This window comes from Micromys minutus (genome assembly GCF_963924665.1).
Source record: "Micromys minutus genome assembly, chromosome: 8".
NCBI classification, from domain to species: Eukaryota; Metazoa; Chordata; class Mammalia; order Rodentia; family Muridae; genus Micromys; species Micromys minutus.
Window position 1 is genome coordinate 18,948,453 of NC_137977.1, and position 22,528 is coordinate 18,970,980.

General features: G+C 36.8%; 1 protein-coding gene across 1 annotated transcript in view; it reads right to left on the reverse strand.

Moving 5' to 3' along the window:
- RIT2 (Ras like without CAAX 2) overlaps nt 1-22,528 on the reverse strand; it is a gene marked incomplete at both ends in the record, with an annotated part of 351,386 nt that overhangs the window by 163,698 nt on the left and 165,160 nt on the right. The window contains one exon of the mRNA XM_080919840.1: nt 21,884-22,075. Within this exon, the coding sequence (XP_080775966.1) occupies nt 21,884-22,075 (192 nt within the window). The remainder of the gene's footprint in view (nt 1-21,883; nt 22,076-22,528) is intronic.

The window sequence follows — 22,528 nt, forward strand, 5'->3', positions numbered from 1 at the left end:
TCACATGATGAATTGAAAAACTAAAATTATACCCTTGGATTTCTTCCACACATTATCTTAGAATCACTGCTGTAGATGAGAAGTCGGGTTAATAGTCAGTTTAGATGGAGACAGAAGAGTTGAAAAGAAAAAATTTTTAAATAAGATATTGGTGACAGGGGAAAGTTAGGAGAGTGCCTTACAGAGAAAATGGGCAGGTGGGCTCGGTGAGTGGAAAGCAGGAAATTAGGAAATTAGAGACAGTGCTCATAAGGGAAGAAGTGAAGAGCTTCAGCCAGTACCTAGGCTATATACTTTCACAATATGACGCTTAACTGGCTTTTTCACTGCACTGTTATTTATTTTCGTCACACAGGGTAATGATAGGGAAACCATGGTTTTCTACCTTGTGTCACAACAGCTACACTTTAAGTGAGCATCTGTCTTCTATTATATAAGTGTGCCTAGACTATGTAAATGATGTATATGATATTGTTAAGTCAACATCGGGCGTATCCATATAAAGTATCACAGGGAAGAAAACTTAATCTCCATTTTGTACCATGCACAAAATTGATAGATAAAGGTTGGATGATTAAACATTTGTCAACATCAAAACTCAATGGTTCTAGCTTAAAATATAGAAGAATATTTCTGTGGCTTTGAGCAGAGCTGAGATTTAAAATTGAGTAATATATACAACATGGAATGTCATTTGTCACAATATAACTTGAACACACAATGGGATGGAGTTAGGAATCTTTACAGTAACAAGAAGTAGCCTTTAGGTCTTAATTTAGGGGAAATTATGGTGAACAAAAAGAAGAGAAGGACAGATTGGGAAAGCAATGGAGTTGGAGTTGAGGGAGGCTGTGGTTTGAGAGGTATCAATGAACAAAAGCTGAAGAGAATGTTATATATTAGCATGTGTTGTGTTAGTATATAAGAGAAGCATTAATTCTACTGGGGTACACATAGATATACAAAAATAATTGACGGATTGAATGATGGCTCACTAGCTAAAATGTGTGCCCTAAGAATTACGCTTATGAGTCTAATTCTCAAATCCATATGAAGTAATACATGGTTAAGTGCATGATCATAATACCAGTGCTCCAATGGTAAAATGGAAGACAGACACAGGAGAATGCCTGTGAATTAACAAGCATGTACAACAGCAAGCAAGTAGAATAGAATGCCAGTACTGACAAACAAGGTTCTCTGACCTTCACATGTACACAAGTACATACCAGTGAATGGTCCATGCATATGAAATACATACATGAAAAGACAGAAAAAATATAAAGATTGAAATGATATATAGCAACCTCCTATTAAAATGCAAAAGGTACATTGATGGATAAATGCATTGAATTAGTTGTATAGATGAACAATTTACAGGAAGTGGCACCAAAGTTGCTCCACCTAGATGTTAATAAAGAAAAAAACAAAAGAAAGAAAAATATCAAAATTATCAGTTTAGAAAATAGTCTAAATATAGCAAATCAGACACAGAAAGATAAATTTTATATCTTAAAAGGTGTGAAAATTAGTAACAGTTATTCTGGAAAACAGATTATATTCTATAAAACTGAAAATCTACATGACTCCAATGTGTTTCATGTCTCCTTCAGCCACATTCGCTAGAGAAATTCTGGTGCATAATTTGAGGAGATTAAAGAGACATGAGAGCATTTCTGATAATGTGAAACATATTATAGTGAGCCAATAGAGTCAATAGCTATGCGGATTGTTTAGAATGTTATACTAGTTATTAAAATTAAAAAAATGATTTTATATATGACTTTTAAAATCATAAAATTCAACTTATTAACCTTCTTGAGTTCTGTGGATTGCATTCTTGGTATTCTGTACATGTTTGCTAATATCCACTTACTAGTGAGTAGATACCATGCGTGTCCTTTTGGGTCTGAGTTACCTCCCTCAGGATGATATTTTCTAGTTCCATCCATTCGCCTGCAAAACTCATTATATCCTTGTTCTGTTCTTTTCTTTCTTTCTTTCTTCCTTCTTTCCTTCCTTCCTTCCTTCTTTCCTTCCTTCCTTCCTTTCTTTCTATCATTACCGGATAGCTTATGTATTTACATTTCAAATTTCATCCCCTTTCTCAATTCTCCTCTCCCATACTCCCTCCCCTTCCCATGCTTTCATGAAGATGCTCTCCCTCCCACCCATGCACACCCACCTCAGCTCCTTGGCATTCCCCTATACTGGGGAAACAAGCCTTTACAGGACCAAGGGCTTTTCCTCCTATTGATGCCAGACAATACCTTCCTCTGTGACATATGTAGCTGGAGTCCACCCATGTATACACTCTGGTTGGTGGTTTAGTCCCTAGGAGCTCTGGGGGGTGAGGTGTCTGGTTGGTTGATATTGTTCTTCTTCCTATGGGGTTGTAATCCCCTTCAGCTCCTTTCTCTAACTACTCCATTGCAGTCCCCATGCTCAGTCTGATGGTTAGCTGCAATCATCTTAGTCTGTATAAGTAATGCTCTGGCAGAGCCTCTCAGGAGACAGCTATATCAGGCTCCTGTCAGTAAGCACTTTTGGCATCAGCAATAGTGACTGGGTTTGGTGGCTGCATATGGGATGGATCCCCAGGTGGAGCAGTCTCTGATTGGCCTTTCATTCAGTCTCTGCTCTACTCTTTGTCCCTGTATTTCCTCCTGTGAGTATTTTGTTCCCTCTTTTAAGGATTTTCTGTTTGCATTGCCAATTTCGAATGCTAGATTTCAATCAGTAGGGAGTATGTGGTGGTTGAATAAAGATGGACTTCGTAGGCTCATATATTAGACCACTTGGTCCTCAGGAAATGGTACTCCTTCAGAGGAATGAAGGGTGTGATTCTGTTGGAATAAGTGGGGCCTTCTTGGAGGAAGTGTGTCCAGGAGAATTGGCTTAGGAGTTTCAAAAGCTCAAGCCAGTTCCACTGTTTCTCTTTTCCTGCTGCCTAGAGATCTATATGTGGAACTCTCAGCTACTTCTCCAGCACCATGTTTGCCTGCGTTCTGCCATGTTCCCTGCCAGGGTAACAGTGAACTAAACCTCTGACACCATAAGCAAGCCCTGGTCACCTGCTTTTTACTTTAAGAGTTGCCATTGTCCTGGTCTTTGCATAGCACCAGAATTCTGACTAAGACAGCAGCTGGTAGCAGCAGTTGGATATTGTGATGATACCCTGTTGGAAGAATGTAAACTTTGGATTAGGAAAGCAGTGAGGCTTTTCAGTTGGCCTTAATCAGCCATTCTCTTAGGGCCAAGAAAAAGAGTACAGAGGGCTATTTAACTGTGGGACCCAACTCAGAAAATTTCAGAGAAGAAAAAATATTACTAAGTGGTTCTTCTGATATTTGGTGGAAAACGTAGCTGCTTTCTGCCCTTTTCTAATAAATTGGCCCAAGGTTAAATTGAAGAGTTTTGGATTAATAATATTAGAGAATTTTTAAGAGTGCCTATTATTGTCTTTGTTGTGTGGTCATTAGTGGCCATGATCACTCTCATGCAGATGTATAATGAAAATGAGCAAGAAAATATGCAAAATGTACAGTTGGAGAAGAAAAGGAATCACAGGAAACATAACAGAGCTGAATCTAGTGCTCAAGGGGAAATAAAAAACTCTGATCTTAAATGGAGCAAGGGAAGTAGTAACTTTGCAAAAATAAAAAAAAAAAAAAACATAAAAAACCCCACCCAGCTAAGCTTTCAATTTGTAAAAAAAGAATTTAAAAAATCTTAAGCAATAAAGGAGACCATGGCAAATAGAGAGCTGGTGAAATTGTATTTGAACAAAGGAGCCACATTCTAGCCACAGCAAGCAGCCAAACTTGACACATTCAGCTACATGAATTCTGGCTTTACAATCAAGGATACAAGAAAGATGTTGAGGAATTTCCCTCCATGGCTAAGGAAATCAGTAAAGCTAGGCATGTGTTGTCGGGGGGTTGGGGGGTCTCACTGCATGGAGGCCCTTAGAAGCCACTGAGATAAGCTATGAAAACAAACCCTTTTTGTTGGAGATCCCAAGATGTTGATGATTCCAGAGTCATAGGATACTTGCCATGGAGAGCTGATAACAGAGAATGGGGTCAGTTCAAGAGACAGAATGTGTTACAGTCAACAAAGCCAAAAGGAGTTGAAGACCTGAGGAGTTCTTTATCATTAGACATAGAGATGCAAAGTTTGGAGCTTTCCCAGATGGTTTTTGGTCCAGTAGGCCTTACTTCCTCCATTTTTAAATAGTAATCTATATTCTGTGCCATTGAATGTTAGAAGTGTGTGCTCTGATTGTGATTTTGACTGTACAGTGTTTACAGTTAATTATTGCTTTGAGGGTCAGAAGAGACTTTGAACTTTTAAATAATATTGAGTCTTTAATAGACTATGGGGATTTGAAGTTGAACTGAATCCATTTTTGCATCATAGTATAGCTACAAACTATGAAGGATAGAGAATAGAATAGAGGTTTAGTCCATGCTCCCACCATGATGACATTGGACTAAACCTCTAAATCTATAAACAAGCTTCAATTAAATGATATTCTTCATAGGAGTTACGCTAGTCATGGTGTCTCTTCATAGCAATGAAACACTAAGACTAAAAGCAGGTGTTCTGTTGAGGGTGACCAATCAGAGTGAACTGACTTTTCTTTCCCTCAAAACAAAATCATTTTAATATCTCTTTTAATGTCTCATTTCCATACAGAGACAGGGTCATATGTGCAGTACATGAGAATTAGGAAAATGCTGAAATCAAATGACTTTAATATTATTACTAACTGGCTTCTAGAAGAAATATATGTCTCCTGATTATTAAAAAAAAATGATCTCTTTTTTTTCTAATTAAAATGAACCCAAGATAAAAGTGAAGCTAAATCTTAAGCAGTGTCATGGAATGAGTAAGTCAACCCAGGAAAGTCACTGAGGTTGTTGATGACAGGATTATTACCTCCCACAGCTCCAAGATACTTCCCAACAGATTGGATCATTTGCTGCATTTCAAATCTTGTTTTTCTACCCTAGATTCTATTTCATTGTTACAAGAGTAGTCTCATTTCATTTTCTCTACTAAGAGAACTGCTAATAGAAATAATTTATCTTTTCCAAGTATTCCTAGTTTTCCCACCCAAAATATTATTGCTCTTGCACTCACCACATTTCACCATCAATAGACTCAGGCATCTCAGAATCTCTCTCTGGAACTGTTTCTCTGTTTGTTTCTTTGACTAACTCTGTATCTCTGTCACTCTCTGTCTCTCTGTCTCTCTCTCTCTCTCTCTCTCTCTTTCTTTCTCTGTCTGTCTGTCTCTCTCTCTCTCTTTCAACCAGGGTGAATACTGTGTGGCTTATAACACAGAAGTCCCATACCCATGCCTTATAATGCTTTATCAATGGAATTATAGGCAAAGGAAAGGGAATGAGGGATGGAGAGGTCCTGGCTAGAGAATTTAACAATTACTTAAGTCAAGGACAAAAGGGGGACTTAATGTGGTTGTTCAAAAATAGGGGAAGCAGTGACACAACTGGAGGGATGGCCTGAGATGTGCCTATGCAGGACATTGGAATATACCCAACATTGCTGAGACGTTGGAGGATGAACTCTAAAGATTATTAGTCATTTATAGAAAACTAAACATGACTCAAGCAGAAACACCAAGCAGATGGTAAGAATCTACTGCAACCATGACCTCACCTTTTTGTGACCAGTCTACCAGTCCTCCATTCTGACCACCAAGAAAGTCTGCATTTCCTATTTCTTCTAACGGGATGTACATAGATTCCCAATGCTCTTGGAACAACAGTTTTCAGGGCCTGTGTTCTAGTGCACTAAGATCACAGATTTAGTAAAACAATACTTGAAATTCAATCATACTTATCCAGAATTGAATTCATGTTTAAGTTGAAAGAGCTAACTATATATATATATATATATATATATATATATATATATAAATATATATATATATATATATAATATTTAACAATGATAGTAGAATAAGCTGGCCCAAGAATGGTTGTACAGGTGATGGGAGATTAGAAACAAAGCCACAGAGAAGCAGTTTAAACTTGAGAAGAAGAAGCAAGGTACCAAAGGAGACTGGGGAATGGTGGAACTACCACCTCTCTTCAAAGATGACTCTCCTTACAACAAATAGAGTTCATCATGAAAAACTACAACTGGATGCAATGAAAATCAGTAAATTGTAGAGAGCCCAGCCCCAGCGGATACACCTATATCATAGCTTATGCAGGTATGACTTAGGGAACATCTTTCAAAAGGGAGTGAATTCTCAGAGCCAGAACTACAGAAAGTCAGCTATGAAACAGTCTCTTCTTCAAATGGCTAAGTGAACGGGTCTGAGATGACGGCAGCATCAATAAACATGTTAAATTAGAAGGGGAAATTTCATGAGGTCCTGCATTTAGATAAAGAATGTTCTGCTTATATAATTTATTCATTTTCTGGGTATGAGCACACTGTCACTCCCTTCAGACACACCAGAAGAAGGCACCAGTTCCTATTATAGATGGTTGTAAGCCAGCATGTGGTTGCAGGAGTTTGAACTCAGGACCCTAGAAGAGAAGTCAGTGCTCTTAACCGCTGAGCCATCTCTCCAGCAGCTATTAGAAACAATGACTTTATGAAATTACTAGGAAAATGGATGCATCTAGAGAATATCATCCTGAGTGAGGTAACCCAATCACAAAAGAACAGACATAATATGCAGTCACTGATAATTGGATACTAACCCCAGAAAGCTCTGAACACCCCAGAAACAACTCACAGGCCATATGAAGCTCAAGAAAAGCAAAGGCCAAAAAGAAAAAAGAAAAAAAAAAAAGAAAACCTCAGTCCTTCTTAGGAAAAAAATTAATGTATAGCACCCTCTCAGAGTATGGCACACCTGGACCTTAAATCATTAATAATCCAAGAGCTAAAATAAGAGCCTTGTGGCAATTTTTAGTATTTATAGATCATTATGTTTAATCTATACTCACCAAGAAAACTGTTTTCATGTTACGTTCCGTCCTACACGTACTTCATGCTTATGGTAACTAGTGGGATTTCAATGCATGCTATCAAACCTCTAAAAGAATTAAGTACTGACAAAAAATATTCATATAGTGTAATGCCAAAATGCCTTTACAAATTTATATATGTATTCCTCTTTTTTAATAAAGTGAGAGAGAAAAAATTATTCATAATGCTATTTAGTGTTGTGTAGTTAATATACACACGTACATACTCATAGTGTTTCTAATCTATAATGTTGATTGTACTTTCAGATTCTAAAAAGTACTGAATTTTATCTCTGTGTTCACCCTTGTAATCCAGATTCCAAACGTTATTGTTACTTACTGGCCGTTTGTTAATGATTTGATAAATAAATTAAATAAAGGTGAGAAGAACCAGGGAATAAGAAGGGGGAAGGGTTAACTATGTAAGGGAAGGGGATGTAGTTCAGAGAAAGAAGGAGTAACAATTAGTAACACTAATTTTGTTTGGGAAAAGCATATTATTGCATAAGCTATTCTGAAATGTAGTATAAAGGGAGTTAAACCACATGGAATTATAATAAAATTCCACAAAATATTTAACAAAAATTTTAGTTCTATGCATAGCAAACGTCCCTTAAAGTTGTTGATTGGATGGGGGAATTTAAAATCCTAACAAAATACTACAGGTTATTACCATTGCTCTTGGTTACTTCCCAGAGCTTGAAGGTTAAGACCATGTTTCTGAAGATACCACACACTTGGAAGACAGGAATTGGGGAAATCCAGCTAAAACTTACCTGGAAGTCACCTTTCTGAGGACTAGCTCTCATAGAACCTAGAAGTGCTACACAAACTGTCAAGAGAAAAGTAATAATACCTAGTTCAACAATAATTGGCTTGCAAGTTATCCCCAATGGTACAATACTGGCAGTTTTATCTTAACAATAACCAATAGCAGTTTGATTAAATGGAAGATTCACCTAAAAAGAAGAAATTCATGCCTGTACTTTAAACCTAGAAAGCCACCCATGACTGGAAAGGTCATCAGTCCTAGAGGAAAACCTACTTCTGCCATTTTCCTAAACCAATATAACTTCTAACCTTATTCTAAATATTTATATAATTGTTCTAAACTCTTAAAAACTTGTGACTCTCATCCCTTAAAAAAAGTTCCTTTTGGCAATTGATAGTGATAATTACAAAGATCAATAATGGTAATAACACAAAGAACAACTGACTGACTGTAAGGTATCTAACCACAACTGAGAAATCTATAATGCGAATCCTACACCTAGGACATAGAGAATCTCCTGTGAATCTTGGGTCAGTCTAGTCTACATAGCGAGCTCCAGAACAGCGAAGAAAGCACTGAGAGTCTCTGTCTCAAACAACAAATAAAATTAATTAATTAAATAATTAATTAATGGCAATCAAATAAAATAAATATAAAATGACTTATTAAAAGCATGCATACAGTCAGCATACAGAAGAATGCAAATCGATCTTTTCCTATCCCCTTGTACAAAGCTCAAGAGCAAGTGGATCAAAGACCTCCACATAAAACCAGGTACACTAAAGCTAATAGAAGAGAACTTGGGAAAGAGCTTAAAACGCATAGTCATGGGACAAAATTTCTTAAACAGAACATCAGTGGCTTATGCTCTAAGACCAAGAATCAACAAAGGGGACTTGATGAAAGTGAAAAGTTTCTGACACTCCCAAAAGGAAAAAACAGCAACCAACAGATTGGGAAAAGATCTTTACCTATCCTACATCTGATAGAGGGCTAATATCCAATATATACAAAAATCTCAAAAAGTTAGACACTAGAGAATCAAATAATCCTATTAAAAATTGGGCACACAGATAAACAAAGAATTCTCAACTGAGAAATACCTAATGGCTGAGAAGTACCTAAAGAAATGTTCAACATCCCTAGTCATCAGGGAAATGCAAATCAAAACAACCCTGAGATTCCACCTCCCACCAGTCAGAATGGCCAAGATTAAAAACTCAGATGACAGCAGATGCTGGTGAGGATATAGAGAAAAAAGAATATTCCTCCACTGTTGGTGGAATTGTGACCTGGTACAACCACTCTGGAAATCAGTCTGGTGGTTTCTCAGAAAACTGGACATAATATTATTACCTGAAGACTCAGCTATTCCACTCCTGGGCATATACTCCAAAGATGCTCCAACATATAACAAGGACACATGCATCACCATGTTTATAGCAGCCTTATTTATAATAGGCAGAAGCTGGAAAGAACAAAGATGTTTTTCAACAGAGGAGTGATACAGAAATTGTGGTACATTTACACAATAAAGTACTACTCAGCTATTAGAAATGACGACTTTATGAAATTCCTAGGCAAATGGATGAAACTAGAAACTATCATCCTGAGTGAGTTAACCCAGTCACAAAATAACACATATGGTATGCCCTCACTAATAAGTGGATACTAGCCCCCAAAAGCTCTGAATACCCAAGAAACAATTTACATACCTTATGAAGCTCAATAAGAGGGAAGGCCAGAATATGGATGCCTCGGTCCTTCTTAGAAGGGAGAACAAAACACTCAATGGGAGGAAATACAGGGACAAATAGAGGAGCAGGAAGTGAAGAAAAGATAATTCAGAGACTGCCTTACCAGGAGATCCACCCCATATTCAGCCACCAAACCCAAGCACTATTGCTGATGCCAAGAAGTACTTACTGGCCAGAGCCAGATATGAATGCCTACTCAGGGGCTCTGCCAAAGTCACACAGGTACGGTTGAGGGTGCTTGCAGCTATTTATTGGACTGAACACGGAGACCCCATGAAATAGTTAGAAACAGGACTGAAGGAGCTGGAAGGGTTTGCAACCCCAATGGCAGAACAAAATTATCAACCAACGAAACCCTCCAGAACTCCCAGGGACTAAAACACCAACCAATGAGCACACATGGCTCTAGCTTCATATGTAGTAGAGGACAGCATTGTCTAGCATCAATGGGAGAAGAGGCCTTTGGTTCAGTGAAGGTTTGTTTTTACAATGTAAGGAAATACCAAGGCACTGAGGAGAGGAAATTTGGGAAAAGATGCACCTTGATAAAAGCAAGTGGAGGGGAATGGGAGTTGGGAAAAAGCATAACATTTGAAATATAAATACAGAGACTAGCCAATAAAAATTTAATTATAAAACAAAAACAAAAAAAGCATGTATGCATTTATTTGTTTGTTTGTTTGTTTATATTGAAAAAAATTAGAAAACTGATTAGATTCAGATTCTAATTCTGAACTCTCCTAGTTCAGATAAATTATGTAAAATTCTAAGCTTTGTTTCACTTTTCATATCAATTGAAGTTAACATTCACATTTTAATAAATTAAACTAAAGAAAGAGAATAAAAATGCCGTAAAGTTGTAACTAGAGATAAATGAAAGTATTAGTTAAATCTAAGTGTTTATCATAACAATAGAAATACACTTCTCAATCTTTCATTTCCATTTAGAAAATAAACTCTCAATTTGAAAATGAGCTTATTTTCATATCACACATTCTGGTGGATATTTGTATGTTTGTTTTCTCTTTGATGAAATGTGTCTCTAATGCAGAAACTGCCTGTGAAGTTATTCTGAGAATGTCTGAGACATGTTTATGAGATATGCTCACCCCCAAACTCTCCATAAATCAGTGGCTGCTCCTTATCACAGCTTGAAAACCCAAGATTTAGTTCTTTTGTCTAGCATTTGCTTTTAATTCATCATCCTAAAATTACTCTCACCATTAATCTCACTGTTCCTCTCTGGTCGGGACAGGTATTCTTTTCTGGGGGTGTTTATCTCAAGCATCCTTCAAATATGGATCTCATCATTATCAATAACTATTGTATTCACTGGCTTCAAGATACTTTTGTTCTTACTTTCTATGCATAGCTCCTAAGGACAAAGGTGTTGAAAAGGACTACGATTCTTATTTTCTTCCAGTATTTCCATGCTATTTCTACTCTACCACGGTAAGTATAAATATTTTACAACTCTACATGAATGTTATTTTCTCAACATAGCCATCCCCAATGCCCAGAGATAGTTATTCACCTCTAAATTAAGAACAATACTTCTGGCATTATATATATCAGGGAAGACTAAAGAAAGACTTCCATGATTCCAACACATCCCTTGGCTGAGCAGCTATGAAAAGTTGTATCCCCTTGTTTCAAGTCATTGTTAGTCTTTCTTACAGTGTCATAACTGAAGTGTTTACTGTGTTCTGACTTGAGGATATGGCAGCATGTCGACTAATGTAAAACCTTACTTCTCATGTATCTGAAACACATTTCATTCATAAACCATTTTTATGCAATTGGTTATGGTTTCTTACAAACAGAAATTATCCTCTTTATCTGCCCAGTGTATGTAAGATTATTAAGGGGAACAAAATGATCACAGAAGCTTAAAGACCTAATTCTGTCTAAAGTCAGAAAGTCACAGAACAATCTGGATGCAGTGTTGGGCAAACTTAGTATTCTCTTGTGCCCTAGACCAGGTACTGGGCTCAAACCTTAGCATCACACATAGAAAAAGGAGTTCTACTAAACTTTGGAAAGATTGTTCCATTGCATGGAGCAATCTTTCCTAACATCTTTTCCTTATCTTCCCCTCACTCTCTTTCTTCTTGCTTTTGCTAAGTTTCTAATACAGGGCCTGGAACTATCCATTTACACTCAAAGAATTATTTTTCTGATTCTCCCTGTGACTACGTGCACCCCCCCCCAAAAGAATGCTCCTATTTTATTATCTGAGATACATACTAGCAGCCTTAATCTGAGAGAACAAAAAGCAAAACAATAAATTCACCCATGATGTACCAGTTCTTGACAGGCTCCCAGTACAGCAGTGAAATATTAAATCAGAAAATGTGAAATTTTATTAATCTTTAATTTACTGCACGAAATAGTGCAAATCCTTGGATGTCTAAAGGCTTCAGTTGACTCCTAGATAAATAGACATCACACCAAATGGGAGCTAACTTCATGATTATGGTAAGGATTCAATATAATTAATAAATTCAGCAGCAGCAGCATCAATACCAGAATAAATATTTCTGGAGAAAATACTAACACAAAGTGCTCTTTCATTTTAACTCAGGCAGAAGAAAAAAGGGTTGATGCTCTTATCACCATTACTTATTTCTTTTATTCAACTATTTTCTTTAGTTGAAAGGATTTAAAGCTCACCAAAATGCATTAGCAATATAAGCACCTACACGAGGCAGCTTGAATTAGAAAAAAAAATCTGTTTCAACCTATTTCAAGGCCAACTGAGAAAAGAAAAGATGTCTAGTAAAAAACTCATCACTGATCCTTCATTATTACACAAAGGATTCAGCCTGTCTTTAGTTTTGACTTTTATTAATTTATCTTTGTTACTCTAGGAAGCTTCGTGTGACTTTTTCAACTCTAGTCTTAGTGTTGGCATCTTTGTTCGTTGTTTTTAGATAAATATAGAGATAGGTAAATAGATAGGTAGATAGATAGATAGATGATAGGTAGATAGATAGATAGATAGATAGATAGATAGATAGATAGATAGATACAAACAAATGTACATACATACATACATATATGTACAGGTAGATAATTGATAAATAATAGATATCTGTGTATATGTTTCAGATATAAAATACAAAAACAATTTTCAAGTATTTATGTAGTCTAGAATACACAGGTTTAGTTTTAAATTTCTTACTAGTTACCAAAGCTTTGTGAAGTCAACTTTGGTCAATAGATTTATCTCTTTAATATTCTCATTCCTCAAATGGCTACTTTTGAGCAGCACAAAGATGAAAGATGAAAATAAAGTGTAAATTGAAACAGCATTGTAAAAAAAAAAAACCCTCTCCTCAATTTCAAGAATGGTCACTTCTATCACAAACACCACAGCCAGAAGTCCAATTTCCACATCAGCACTTCATTATCAGAGACTTTATTTTTGGAAAGTTGGTGCAGAAGGACCTTTTAAGAAGGTGGTAATTGCATTTTTGTGGCTTTTGCTCTCTCTGTGTGTGACTATCACGCTCATTTGTCTGTGTCTAAAAAGGAAGCCTGTGAAATCAGATTGTGACTGTTTCCTTTGTTTATTCATATTGGTGGCTTCGGTGAAACTCTGTAGTTTGTGATGCTATGATTCACTTTAGGGCTAACTGGGAAGGAGCAGCCAACTCTCCAGGGTGTGACGAATCCTCCTGATCCTGCTTCAAGGATGGTTTTGAATCTTTGAGCCAAACTTTTATTTTAATCTATAAAATCAGTATGTAGAAAGCATGGGAGAGCCAATGTCACCAGTGTGTGGAATCAGTCTGTGTAGTCATTCTACAAGGTGATGCTGAAACTGTTTCCTAATGTCTTCATATTCCTGGATTTCTTAGAGTCACTTAAAACTCTCCTGACTACCCAGATGTTTGATCTCCAGGAATTCTCAGTGTACAATAGGGAGGTGCAGGAGTCACTGATGATGGCATACTTGCTGCGTCCTACTAATCATTAGTGATGTAGGTCGGATAGCTTCCCTTCATTCTTCCCTGAAGTCCTAAGAAAAAGGTATTAGTTAGATTTCTGTTTCTGTAATAAATGCCAAAAGAAATTTGGGGAAGAACAGTCTTATTTGGCTTACAGGTCACAGTACAGCATTGAGGTAGGATTGGAGGAGCTAGAGAAATCAAGGACACTATAGACACATGGCTGAAAGAATCAACTGGCCAGGAATCAAGTGGGCTCACAAATATCAAGGAGCCTGTACTGCTCTGACCTAGGTCCATTGACTATATGTTATGTAATGTGTAGCTTGGTGTTCTTGTGGGATTCCAGAGAGTGGGAGCAGAAGATGTCTCTAATTCTTAAGCCCAGTTCTGGGGCCCTTTTCCTCCAGCCTTGGTTTGAGAATATCTGCATGGTCTCCTGTAGCTTGTTGGTGTATTCCGTTGATGTCCCAAGAAGGCCTGCTCTTTTCTGAAGGGAAATGAAGGCAGAGTGAAGCTAGGGAAAGGGGGACTTGAGGGGAAAGACTGAGGGAGAAGACCGAGGAGAAATTGCTCTCAGGATGTATTAGTAATAAAATAAAAAAATAATAATAAAGTTGTCTTGGTTATGGTATCTCCTCACAATTGAACAGTAACTAAGACAACTTTCTAAAGCAATAGTTACCTTGTACCTTAAGAGGATTATATTCTGAAGTACAATATGAAATATTAAAAAGCTACTATGAAAAACCCTTGCACTAATACCATGTTAACCAAAGCTTCGGAAACATTGGCTTTATATTAGGTCTTTCGATTTTAAGAAAACACTAAATTTATTAAACATGAAAACTCAAATTCATAAGCCATAAATTAGGGGAAAAAAACCCTGTTTGCTTTAGTCACTAGTCCAACCTTAGTAAAAGGACTTATTAGTAACTTATAGAAGTAGTTGATTTAAAAATTAACAGGCATAACAGAAACTATTAAAAGCCAGTTTACATTTAAAGATGGTATAAAGATGCAAAAGCACTCATGCCACTTTCCACCTGGCACAACATAGATCCAGAAACGCAGGCCTGGTGACAATGCGCTGTGAGTAGCCAGGGCGCAGGAGGTCTGGGCCAAGCACACGGAAAGTGCACCCCACCATTGATTCATAAAGACTCTGTTTCCACCAGAAAGGCCCGTGCTTGCTCAGGTCAGGTGCCACTGGGAACAGCAGAGATACAGGGACAAGGGCCTGTTGAGACTGTGCTGCCAGAGCCTGGGAACAGAGAGGTCTGGACCAAGCAAATGGAAAGCACAGCCCCCCGAAAAGTTCAGGGGAGCAGGAATTCGGGGATAGGGACTCAGTTTCCACCCAGAGGGTCCGCTCAAATGTGGACCAAACGCTCAGGCCTTTAGAGACTGGGAGAAGCAGACATCCAGTGACACAGGCCAGGTACACGGGAAAGACAGGAACAAATCACTGACAAGACCAAGAATAATCACAGTCAAGGTGGCAAGAGGAAAGCGAAAACTTATCCAATGGAAACCAAGACAACCTGGCAACATCAGAATTCAGCTCTTCCATCACAGCAAACAAATGAATGACAAACACTGCAGAAAAAGAAGACTCAGACCTGAAATCATACCTCAAGATGATGATGGAGACCCTTAAACAAGAATGGGAGGAAAAGTATAAAAAACTAGAAGATTTTAAAGAGGAAAAATGAAAAACAGTCGAAGATATCAAAGAACTAGAGGAAAACAGAACCAAAGAGATGAAGGAATTGAAGAAAAATTTTAAATGGAAAGGGAAACAATAAAGAAAACACTAAAAGGGACAACCCTGGAGGTAGAAAATCTAAAAAAGAAATCAGGAGTCACAGAAGCAAACATCTACAACAGACTACAAGAGATGGAAGAGAGAATCTCACCAGTCAGAGACAACATTGAAAACATACACAAAACAGTCAGAGAAGATGCAAAAATCAAAATGCTCCTAACCCAAAATATCCAGGAGATCCAGGACACAATGACAAGACCAAACCTAAGGATAATGAAAATAGAAGAGGGCAAAGAATATCAACTAAGAGGCACAATAAATATCTTCAACCATATCTTAGAAGAAAACTTCCTTACCCTTAAGAATGAGATGACCATGGCATAAAAGAAGCCTACAGAATTCCAAATAGAGTGGACCACAAAAAAAATTTCTCCCAACACATAATGGTCAAAATGCCAAGTGCCCAAAGCAAAGAAAGAATACTAAAAGCAATAAGGGAAAAAGGTCATGTAACATATAAAGACAGACCAATCAGAATCACACCGACTTCTAAAACAGAGACTTTGAAAGATAGAAGATCTTAAACAGACGTCATGCAGACAAACCCTAAGAGAAGACAAGTGTCAGCCCAAGCTGCTATACCAAGCAAAACTCTCAATCACTATAGATGGGAAAACCAAGATATTCCAGGACAAAACTAAATTTACACAATATCTGACCACAAACACAGCACTACAATGAATTAAAGGTGGAAAACTCAATACAAAGAGGGAAACTATATCCAAGTAAAAACAAGAAAATACCTAACTAAGAAAACCAAAAGAAGAAAGACATACAAGCACAATTCTACCTCCAAAAGCAAAAATAGCAGGAAACAGCAATCACTATTCCTTAATATCTGTTAACATAAATGGACTCAATTTCCCCCCCCAAAAAAATAAGCTATCAGACTGGATACATAAACAGAATCCAGCATTTTGCTGCATACAGGAAACTCATCTTAGAGAAAAAGACAGACACTATCTCTGAGTGAAAGGTTGGGAAAAAAACTTCCAAGCAACCGGCCCCAAGAAACAAGCTGGAGTAGGCATTCTAATATCAAATAAAGTATATTTTCAACCAAAAGTTATCAAAAAAGATAAGGAAGGACACTTTTTACTCATTACAAGTAATATATGTTAGGAGGAACTCTCAATCCTTAACATATGCTCCAAATACAAAGGCATTCATATTCATAAAAGAAACCCTACTAAAGCTCAAAAAATACACTGTACACCAAACAATAATAGTGGGAGACTTCAACACCCCATCTCATCTATGCACAGATCATGAAAACAGAAACTGAACAAGGATGCAGTGAAACTAAGAGAGGTTATGAATCAATTGGAATTAAGAAACATCTACAGAATATTTCATCCTAAAAGAGAAGACTACACCTTCTTCTCAGCACCTCACAACACTTTCTCCAAAATTTACCATATAATTGGTCACAAAACAAGCCTCAATACATATAAGAAGACTAAAATACTTCCACGCATCTTATCAGATCACCATGGCCTAAGGCTGGTCTTTAATAACAACACTGACAACAAAAAGCCCAAATACACATGGAAGCTAAGCAATGCTCTATTAAATGATACCTCGATCAAAGAATAAATAATGCAAAAAATAAAGGATTTTCTAGAATTTAATGAAAACAAAAACACAACATACCTAAACCAATGTGATGCAATGAAAGCAGCACTAAGAGGAAAACTCATAGCTCTGACTGCTTCCAAAAAGAAACTGGAAAGAGCATACACTAGCACCTTGACAAAACAGTTGAAAGCTCTAGAAAAAAAAGCAAGCAGGTACACAAGAGCAAAAGCAGTAGACTTCAAGAAATACTCAAACTCAGAGCAGAAATTGACCAAATAGAAACAAAATGAACCATTCAAAGAATCAAAAAAAACCAAGGGCTAGTTAATTGAGAAAATTTACAAGATTGATAAACCCTTAGCCAGACTAACTGGAGGGCAAAGAAAGAGTATGCAAATTAATAAAATCAGAAAGGAAAGTAGAGACATAAACTGAAACTGAGGAAATTCAAGAAATCATCAGATCCTACTACAAAAGACTATACTCCACAAAGCTGGAAAATCTGGAGGAAATGGATGAATTCCTAGACAGATAACAAAAATTAAAGGATTAGATAAACCATCTAAATAATCCCATTACACCTAAAGAAATAGAAGCAGTCATCAAAAGACTCCCAACCAAAAAAAGCCCAGGTCCAGATGTGTTCAGTGCAGAATTTTATCAAACATTTTTAACAACCTAATACCAATACTCTCCAAACTATTTCACAGAATAGCGTCAGATGGAACACTACTGAACTCATTTTTCGAGGAAACAATAACCCTCTTTCCTAAACCACACAAAGACCCTAGAAGGAAAGAGAACTTCAGACCAATATCACGTATTGATATTGATACACTTGATGCAAAATTACTCAACAAATCCTTGCAAACAGAAACCAAGAACACATCAAAAGGATCATTTATCATGATCAAGTAGGCTTCATCCCTGGGATGCAGGGATGGTTTAATATAAGGAAATCCATCAATGTGATCCACCATATAAACAAACTCAAAGAAAAAAAAACCACATGTTCATCTCACTAGATGCTGAGAAAGCTTTTGACAAAATTCAATACCCCTTCATGTTAAAAGTCTTGGAAAGAACAGGAATCCAAGGCCCATACCTAAATATAATAAAAGCAATATACAGTAAACCAATAGCAAACATCAAACTTAATGGTAAGAAACTTGAAACAATCACACTAAAATCAGGGACTAGACAAGTCTGCCCACTCTCCTCCTACCTATTCAACATAGTACTGGAAATCCTGACTGGAGCAATTAGACAGCAAAAGGAAATCAAAGGGATACAAATTAGAAAGGAATATGTAAAAACATCACTATTTGCAGATGACATGATAGTCTACTCAACTGACTCCAAAAATTACACCAGAGAACTTTTACAGCTGATAAACAAGTTCAGCAATGGGGCTGGATATAAGATTTACTCAAACAAATCAGTAGCCTTCTTCTACTCAAAGGACAAACATGTGGAGAAAGGAATTATGGAAAAGATTCCCTTTACAATAGTCACAAACAATATGAAATACCTTGGTGTGACTCTAACTAAGCAAGTGAAGGACCTGTATGACAAAAACTTCCAATCTGTAAAGAAAGAAATCAAGGAAGATCTCAGAAAATGGAAAGATCTCCCATGCCCATTGATTTGAAGGATCAACATTTTTAAAAAGGCCATTTTACCAAAAGCAACTTACGGATTCAATGCAATCCCCATCAAAATTCCAACCCAATTCTTCATAGAGCTGGAAAGAGCTGTGTGCAAGCAATTTCATCTAAAATAACAAAAGACCTAGAATAGGGAAATTCATCTTCAACAACAAGAAAACATCTGTGAGAATCACCATCCCTGACCTCAAGCCATATTCAAGGCAATTTTGTTGAAAACTGCATGGTACTGATACACAGATAGGCATATGGATCAATGGAATAGAATAGAAGATACAGAAATGAGCCCTCATATATATGTTCACTTGATTTTTGACAAAGGAGCAGTAAACTTTCAAAGGAAAAAGGACAACCTCTTCAACAAATGGTGTTGGTCCAACTGGCACTCAGCATGAAGAAGAATGAAAATAGACCCTTTCTTATCTCCTTATATACAGCTCAAGTGCAAGTGGATCAAAGATCTCCAAATTAAAGGAGGTACACTGAAACTATTAGAAGAGAAAGTAGGGAAAACCTTAGAACACATAAGCACAGGAGAAAATTTCCTGAACACAACACCAATGGCTCATGCTCTAAGTTCAAATATCAACAAATGGGACTTAATGAGATTGCAAAGTTTCTGTAAGGCTAAGGACACTGTCAAGAAAACAAAACAGCAGCCAACAGATTGGGAAAAGATCTTTACCAACCCCACATCTGATAGAGGCCTAATATCCAAGGTATATAAAGAACTCTTGAAGTTAGACTGGAGAGAATCAAACAACCCTATTAAAAAATAGGGTACTGAGCTAAACAAAAAGTTCTCAATTGAGATATATCAAATGGCAGAGAAGCATATAGGAAAGTGCTTAACATCCTTAGTCATCAGAGAAATGCAAATCAAAACAACCCTGATGACTCATGCCAGTCAGAATGGCTAAGATCAAAAATTCAGATGACAGTAGATGCTGGCAAGGATGCGGAGAAAGCAGAACACTTCTCCACTGTTGGTAGGGTTGTAAACTGGTACAGCCACTCTGGAAATCAGTCTGGTGATTTCTCGACATAGTACTACCTGAAAACCCAGTTACTCCACTTCTGGGCGTATACCCCAGAGAGGCTCCAACATACAATAAAGACACATGCACCACAATGTCCATAGCAGCTCTATTTATAATAGTCAGAAGCTGGAAAGAACCCAGATGTCTTCAAGTATATCAATGGATACAAAAATTGTGGTATATTTACACAATGGAGTACTACTCAGCTATCAGAAACAATGACTTTATGAAATTCTTAAGAAAATGGATGCATCTACAGAATATCATCCTGAGTGAGGTAACCTAATCACAAAAGAACAGACATAATATGCAGTCACTGATAATTGGATACTAACCCCAGAAAGCTCTGAACACCGCAGAAACAACTCACAGACTATATGAAGTTCAAGAAAAACAAAGGCCAAGATAAAAAATGATGAAAAATCATCTGCTTCATCTTTACCCACCAAGAAACTTCGACTATTTCCAGGTTACATCTTGTTTTACATGTTCTTTATGTTTATTGTAACTAGTAAGATTTTAATGCATACTATCAAACCTTTAAAACAATCAAGTATTGACAAAAATGTATTCATATACTTTTGTGCAAAAATGCTTTTTTTTTGAAGTGACCAATAAATATTTAATCACTGTTAACGCGGCTCACTCCTTGTCTCCACCCACTTTCATGACAACCCAATTTGGGATCCCCATGGCACTAGTGGGATAGTACAGAAATAAGGGGTGCATCCTTCAAGAGGAGAAAGGACAATTGTTAAGAATCAAAGGCTTCATCCCACAACACAAACACAGACTTCAGGCACAAACTAGCACAACCTGTCTATTGGCCCTGTGACTCCAGGGTGCTCAAAAGGTCCCTTTTCCATTCCCCCACCGTGTTGACAAAAATGCTTTTAAAAGCTATACATTAATCTTTGTTTTTTAAAATAAAGTTGTTTCATTAAAATAATAATAATAATAATGATGATGATGATGATGATGAAGAAAAAGATGGTATGAAGATGTAGCATCCAAAATTTTAACTAAGTAACCAAATTTAGATGATAAAATTTACAAAACTTTGATTTGTGTGCATGTTCTTTTCTATAAACTACAGCGCAGAAATGGAATTCTGTGGCAGCATTCCTTGTTTTGAACAGATATCTGGGTTACAGTTTCCATGTAGCATCTCAGAGAGGACACCATTACAGCCTTCCCATCATAAGACATCTAAGAATGTACTGTAATGAACTCTGGTAAGTCTGGAAAACTTGTCACTCATGGTAGACACATGAAAACTCAAATAAAAGAGATACATAAATTAGGGGGGAACCCTCTGTTTTTTTTAGTCTCCAGTTCCACCTTAGCAGAAGGTCTTATTAGTAAGTTGCAGTAGTAGCTGGCTTAAAAAATAATCACTGACAAAAATAACAAAACCTATTAAAAGTCAGTTCACATTTAAAGATGGTATAAATAAAGATGAAGCATCCCAAATTACAGCTAAGCAGCTCAGTTCAGAGAATTAGATTTACAAAAACTTAATTTGCATGCATATATATGTATATATACTTGTATACATATATATGTATACATATATATATAATCTCAAGTTTGTTTGAAAATTACATGAAATTATTTGACTATCATGATGGCAGAGCATGCATTGTTTAGAAAATACTAACTATATATGAGAGCACTTTCTCATTCAGTACAAGAAGAGGCGGATGTTTCTTACTGCCTGAAAAGTGACTTAAAGACATTGCGACTTAAATATTTATTTTTATCATGGATTCTGTAAGTCAGAAATTATGCTCTACTATGAGACCTTTACTGTTCCAAGTAGACTGACTGAGATATCTTGTATAATGAATGGGAGATTGTGGCTGCTGCTGAAACATATAAGATGGCCCACATGCATGCCCTTGGTAAGGACAGCTCTAGCTGCTGCACATTACACAAGAGGTTCATATGGAGTCTGGAACTCAAATGTGAGCAAACGCATTAGAAAACACAGAAGCTTCAGAAAACTTGGAAATCTCAATCTCAGAAGTTCCGCAACTCATTACTTTTATATACTATTGTCCAAAGTAAATCCAACACCCCAGACTCAAGAATACAGAGAAGAGTGAGAAGCATATAAGAATGATTATATAGAGGAAAAAACACAATATAAGAAAAATATATGCATTTCTTAGGGGGAAATATAGGTCATTCACTGAAACTTAGAACCAGTCATATTTGATGTCATGTATCAGTGGATGCAAAGACAAGCTAATATAAAATTTGCACTCACCTGACGGAACTGCTCCAAGTCAATTTTGTTGCCCACTAGAACAAGGGGAATTTCATAGGTGTGACGGACCTGGAAAATAAGCTCCTTGAACTTGGCAGCCTCCTGGAAAGACTGGCGGTCAGTGACAGAGTAGCAGATGATGAAGCCCTCTCCCCCGCGCATGTACTGCTCCCGCATGGCCGTGAACTCTGCCTGAAGGAGGAAAGAATAATTGAGTAGGTTTAGCTGGAGAGAGTCAATATGCAATTTAATATATTCTTGTGGAATGTGAATGTTTTAAACTTTTGAGTGTATTGATATTTGATTATAGAAGCTTTGATTTAAGAGCTCCTGGGCAGATATTGTAAATAACAAATTCTAAACATAAGATTTGGTTTTATATTTTAATGACCTCACTTCAGAAAATGAACCAATTTGTGTATTACAAACATCATGAGCCTTTGGGTTTATGTTAGATATGGTACTACATTAATATTTAAACATTCTCTTCCAGCCTGTCTTTTGAAACTTTATTTTTCCTAGAAACCATTGAAGACATGTATGATCAAAGGAATCTGACTTTGCTTTTCAAATAAGAGCATATTTGTAAGAGATATCTGGAGCACATCTTCCAAAGGACCTGGGGAAATGAACTACTTTTATATT